The sequence below is a fragment of the Trachymyrmex septentrionalis genome, unplaced genomic scaffold (assembly GCF_001594115.1).
Source record: "Trachymyrmex septentrionalis isolate Tsep2-gDNA-1 unplaced genomic scaffold, Tsep1.0 scaffold25, whole genome shotgun sequence".
NCBI classification, from domain to species: Eukaryota; Metazoa; Arthropoda; class Insecta; order Hymenoptera; family Formicidae; genus Trachymyrmex; species Trachymyrmex septentrionalis.
In genome coordinates, this window is record NW_017305408.1 from 71,496 (window position 1) to 76,413 (window position 4,918).

The 4,918-nt window shown below is 34.3% G+C and overlaps 2 protein-coding genes across 2 annotated transcripts; both read left to right on the forward strand.

Moving 5' to 3' along the window:
- Positions 1–1,364: 1,364 nt before the first annotated feature.
- Positions 1,365–2,488, forward strand: LOC108748953 (protein JTB). The gene is made up of 3 exons (XM_018487397.1): positions 1,365–1,602; positions 1,831–2,064; positions 2,303–2,488. Exons 1-3 carry the CDS (start codon positions 1,547–1,549, stop codon positions 2,463–2,465), a joined length of 453 nt encoding a protein of 150 aa, XP_018342899.1. The 5' UTR covers positions 1,365–1,546; the 3' UTR covers positions 2,466–2,488.
- Positions 2,489–2,509: 21 nt separating this feature from the next.
- LOC108748950 (glutathione S-transferase C-terminal domain-containing protein homolog) lies at positions 2,510–4,282 on the forward strand. The gene has a single exon (XM_018487395.1). It carries the CDS (start codon positions 2,550–2,552, stop codon positions 4,251–4,253), a length of 1,704 nt encoding a protein of 567 aa, XP_018342897.1. The 5' UTR covers positions 2,510–2,549; the 3' UTR covers positions 4,254–4,282.
- Positions 4,283–4,918: the final 636 nt, after the last annotated feature.

A 4,918-nucleotide genomic window follows, 5' to 3' on the forward strand; every position in this document is an offset into this window, starting at 1 on the left:
GATACGAGCGATTTTCTTTCACTCATTCTATACTAGCGCAATCTCTTTTATTCTCTCTCTCTCTCTCTCTCTCTCTTTTTCTGTCTATAAACCCTTATCTTTCTCAATTTGGTAGAGGTTAGTCGCGTGGTTCATTCCGTTTCGTCAATTTCCGCTCAATGGGACGGCACCCTAATGGCTCCTGCACACAGAACGCGGCAACGCTTGCACGCGGTGAAAGTTATCGCGCTAACCAATAATTCTATGTTCTTGATATCAATAGGTGCATCCAGAAGCACTGAGCGCTCAGTGAGCTTTTGCACCTGATTGGCACATTCCATTAAATCTCAAAATGTAGACCAAACAGATACAAGAGCTCAAGTGAGCGGTTGTGCTTCTAGATGCACCTATTCATGAAACTTTTTTCTTAGGATAAAAAGTGAAAAGTAAAAAATTTCTCCATTAGTTCAATAATGGTTAAAATTTTCACTTTCCCAGGGATAAAGTTTCATGAGTAGTGGCTTAGTTTCCACTGAGGGTTTAATCCGGATCAGAATGTAAGAACCAACCAACAGTCGAGTATTCCCCTGTTACAGTCGAATGATAGAGGAATGCTCGACTGTAATTGGTTGGTTCTTACATTCTGATCCGGATTAAACCCTCAGTGGAAACTAGGCCAATGGACATGTTCAAGTTGACAAAGCGGCTAGCCTGCTTGCCGAGCAAATGAGCATAATTGGTTGTTACTTATAGATCCAACCAATCATATTCAATCGCTCGGTAAATATGCCTAGCCGCTTTACCATCTTGAACTCGCCCATTGATACCCTTAAGTCGACCTCATCGTGCAAAACTTCTAGAAATGATGTAATATTACTTTCGCCGCGCGGTAAAAGTTGGATTGAGTTCAACTTTTGTCGCGCGGTCCTCAATCTGACATTCATAATATCATTAGATTCATTCATTGTTACCATCTGATTATTTGACGCTGGCTGCTGAAATAATTCCGACTGCTGGAATCCATTCGACTTTATTCCATTAGATGCCCAGCTCCCGAGAGATAAAACGAACAATTGCTTGCAAAATGGATCGTGTGCTAATTGGTTCAGAAATTGAACGAGTGCGCACGTCGAAAATGCTACACCTCGCTTTTTACACCATGTTCGCGTTGTATGCTCTGACATGCTCTAAAATGCTCCCACTTTAGCATTTACTCATTCTAACGCGCTCGTTGAAGTGAGTAGAAGCTATAACAGGAGCACATTGGAGCATGTTGGAGCATGCGACGCGAACAAACCTTATGTGTTCAGACTTTGCATTCTTCTCTCATGATGCATTATGGGTTTTTCTCTCTCTATATATATATATATCCCGATTAGATTAGAATGAATTAGGCATAATTTAATGGTTAGACATTAATGAGAAGAGGAAGAAAGATGAAAAGTGCAAGATACTCAACTACAATTACTACAAGGGATAAGTTACGGTCTTTCTCTGTAGAGCTTATAGTGGATCTGTAATATAATCAGAGTGGAGTGATTATAGTGAAAATAGAGAGAAATCCGAAATGATCGAATCTTGCACGAAGAAGCGAATGTTGTTAGGTATCACATTTTTAGGAGGGTTAGTTTCTCATATTTACCGAATTAAATGTATGTTCGGAAACCATTCGGAGTAGCTCCAGAGCAATGTGTCATTTTATTCGTCAACATTCGAATAATAGAGATAAAATATATGAAGGTACTCAGGTGGTGTTTCCGAACACAGCCTAAATAGAAGACTGCTATAGACTTTGTTAAACAAAGCATTTGTGAAGAAACTTAATTTCTTGTATAATTACATTCTTTACAGATTAACAGTTTTAGCACTAATTATCGAGAGCCATTGGACGAACAGCTCAAGTAAACTTTATGTTGATAATTATGAGAATAATTCCTCTTGTATCTCTGGCGAAGAGTATGAAGTGATATCTGAATGTCATCCATGCACTGCCTTTGAAATTGCTAGTGAAAGCATTGACATTTGTGTCCATGCGAGATATAAAGAAGTGCTGAAATGTAAGAGTGGTGAAACGATAACAAGAAGGTAAAGCACATTGACAGAAGATTGATTGCGTATCTTGAAATAAAGTAAAAATTAGAAAAATAAAATTAGAAAGTAAGTGAATTTAAAATATTTATTAATTAGTCAACACTTAGTGAATTTGCTCACTTTTTAAAGTGAGCTTAATTTTTGCCTTGTTTCGAAACGTACAATCGATCATCAGGATTTGGTATATGATATCTATTTGATTCTATACTACATTCTCATATTTGTATTACAGTTGTGACAAAGTAGCTTGGCTAGAGGAAAAAACATTCTGGAAGTTTGAGGGTTTCATGTTTGCTGCAGCAATCTTCTCTTGCTTAGCTGTATATTGGAGAGAGAATATATTAAGACAGAGAATAATCAGAAAAGTAGCGAGACAATTACGAATTAGCGCATGAATGCTACAAGTTGAGAAAAGTAGATAGAAAAGTTTTATATTTATATATTTTTTACTTGTTCAAGAAAAAGACAAAGAGAAAGAAATGGGGAGTGAAATATATTTAGCTATATATTCTATGGCAGATTTGTGTCTTGTTCCAGTAGAAACTCTAGTAACTTTTTTTACTATAAAATACTGTGACTCTTCAATTAGTATTAAACTAGTACCAAGTAAACAGGATTTAACTGAACAAGCTTACACAATAGATCTCACAGATTTTGTTTATGAGATTGTAAATGAAATGCCTTATTATGCAAGCTCGTTTGAATTACCAATTGTCATTGTGAATAAAGACAGCTGCATGGCTGGTTTGTGTACAGTATTAAGACATATTGTAAAAAATATGAATCCAAATTTACTAAACGATAAAACTATGTTATTGGGCTTTAAGGATTCCTGCTTGATGGCTTGTTCGGAGGCAAGTGTGTGGACTAAATTTTGCGAGGTCGATTTAATTTCAACTCTGAAGTCTTTAGATACAAAGGTTTTAGAGAACTCTGAATTGCCTGTTAATTTAGCCAGATTTGAATACCACATGTCTCAACCGCTTAGAGTGCACAATTTATATAAGTATATTGCAAGCAAAAAGTTTGATACCGTTGATATAACTGAACGTGATAAGACAGGTATGCCGATACATAAGTATGCGGATAGTGGATATATTACATTAGCTGACTTAATTATCTTTGTGTGTATGCATATTCTACTGAATATGTTTCCAAGCCAGATATCAAAGCTGATACCCTTAACAGTCCAATGGTATGACAGAATGTTGGATGATTTTCGCATACGAAGTTGCGCAAAATATTTACCTTCACAGAGCCATAATTCAAATTTACAGTATACTCTTCCAGTTGTAGTAAATGAAAGCTTATACAAGAGCGATTATAAACGATACAAACCAAAAAACCGCATTTTCACAAGGCAAGAGGATATAGAACGTTCGTTGCAGTTGATTGAAGACATGAATATTTCAATGCAACTTGATGTTGAACCATTTGGTATAGAAGTAAATTTAAACTGGTCTGATATCCCTTTTGAGGCCACACCAGCAGGCGGGTCATTGCCAGTTGTAAGGCTGCGACGAAAACAAGATCAACTGCAAAATCTGTGCAAACCCGTTTTGAAGTTGGCGAAGGCAGGGGATATTATTGTAGATTTCTGTTCGGGTACTGGCCATTTGGGAATATTGATAGCATATTTGCTACCTCGTTGCACAATTATTCTATTGGAAAATAAAGAGGAGTCTTTGAATCGAGCCAAGAAAAGGGTGGAAAGGATGAAGTTAACGAACGTAAAGTTTTGTCAGTGTAATCTGAATTATTTCAAGGGAGATTTCGACATTGGTACATCATTACATGCTTGTGGCTTATCAACGGATTTGGTAATTCAATGTTGCATACGAAAGAATGCAATTTTCGTGAGTTGCCCTTGCTGTTATGGCTCGCTGCAGAATTGTCATCAGTTAACGTACCCGCGAAGTGATGTTTTTAAGGAACATGTTAATAATAAAGAATACTCATATCTCAGTCATGCAGCGGATCAAACGCATGACGAATTAAATATTAAGACTAAACAAGGCTACAAATGTATGACAATTGTAGACACGGACAGAAAGCTGTTTGCCGAACAATTTGGGTACAAAGTTTATTTCGCTAAATTAATTCCAGAAACGAGTTCACTTAAGAATCACTTGTTAGTTGGTATACCAAAAGATAGGCTAACACATGATTTATGTGATAATTAAATGTGTCCACTGTAGGATTTTTGTAAATAAATAGCATTCACGTTTAGAACATTAATTAATTATGCTAGCAATTTTCTTACATTAATAACAAACATTTTTTATTAATTTTTTGAATGTTAAGGAGTCTCTTTTATTATTATATTGAATTATATATATAAAAGTTTTATTAATGATTTTTTATTATAATATCAAGACTATTATATATAAGATATTTATTTTATATGTAATGTATGTTTATAATTAATTTTTAAATTAATAAAAATTGATTAAAGGGGAAATTTTTTATTTTCATTTATATTATATTATGAGAGATTTTTTACTATTATAACAAAATAATGTATTTTTATATTATATATTATATAGGATTCATTACAAATGTTTATTATATTAATCCCGATACCCTATATATCTTCTTCATTCTGACTGCATGTATCAGTATATAATAGACTTTTTATTCTTAACATATACATGTGGTCAACGAAAAATTAATAAATAAGCATATTTATTTTATCTTTTCTTAATAAGTATGTTATTTCATCTTTTCTCTCTCAAATATTTTGAATGTTATCAGTGAATCGTATTCAAATCGCGTGCTGCAATATTTGTAGTGTTATTACAATATTATTGCAATATTGTTATAATATTGCTGAAACCTGTGCTATATA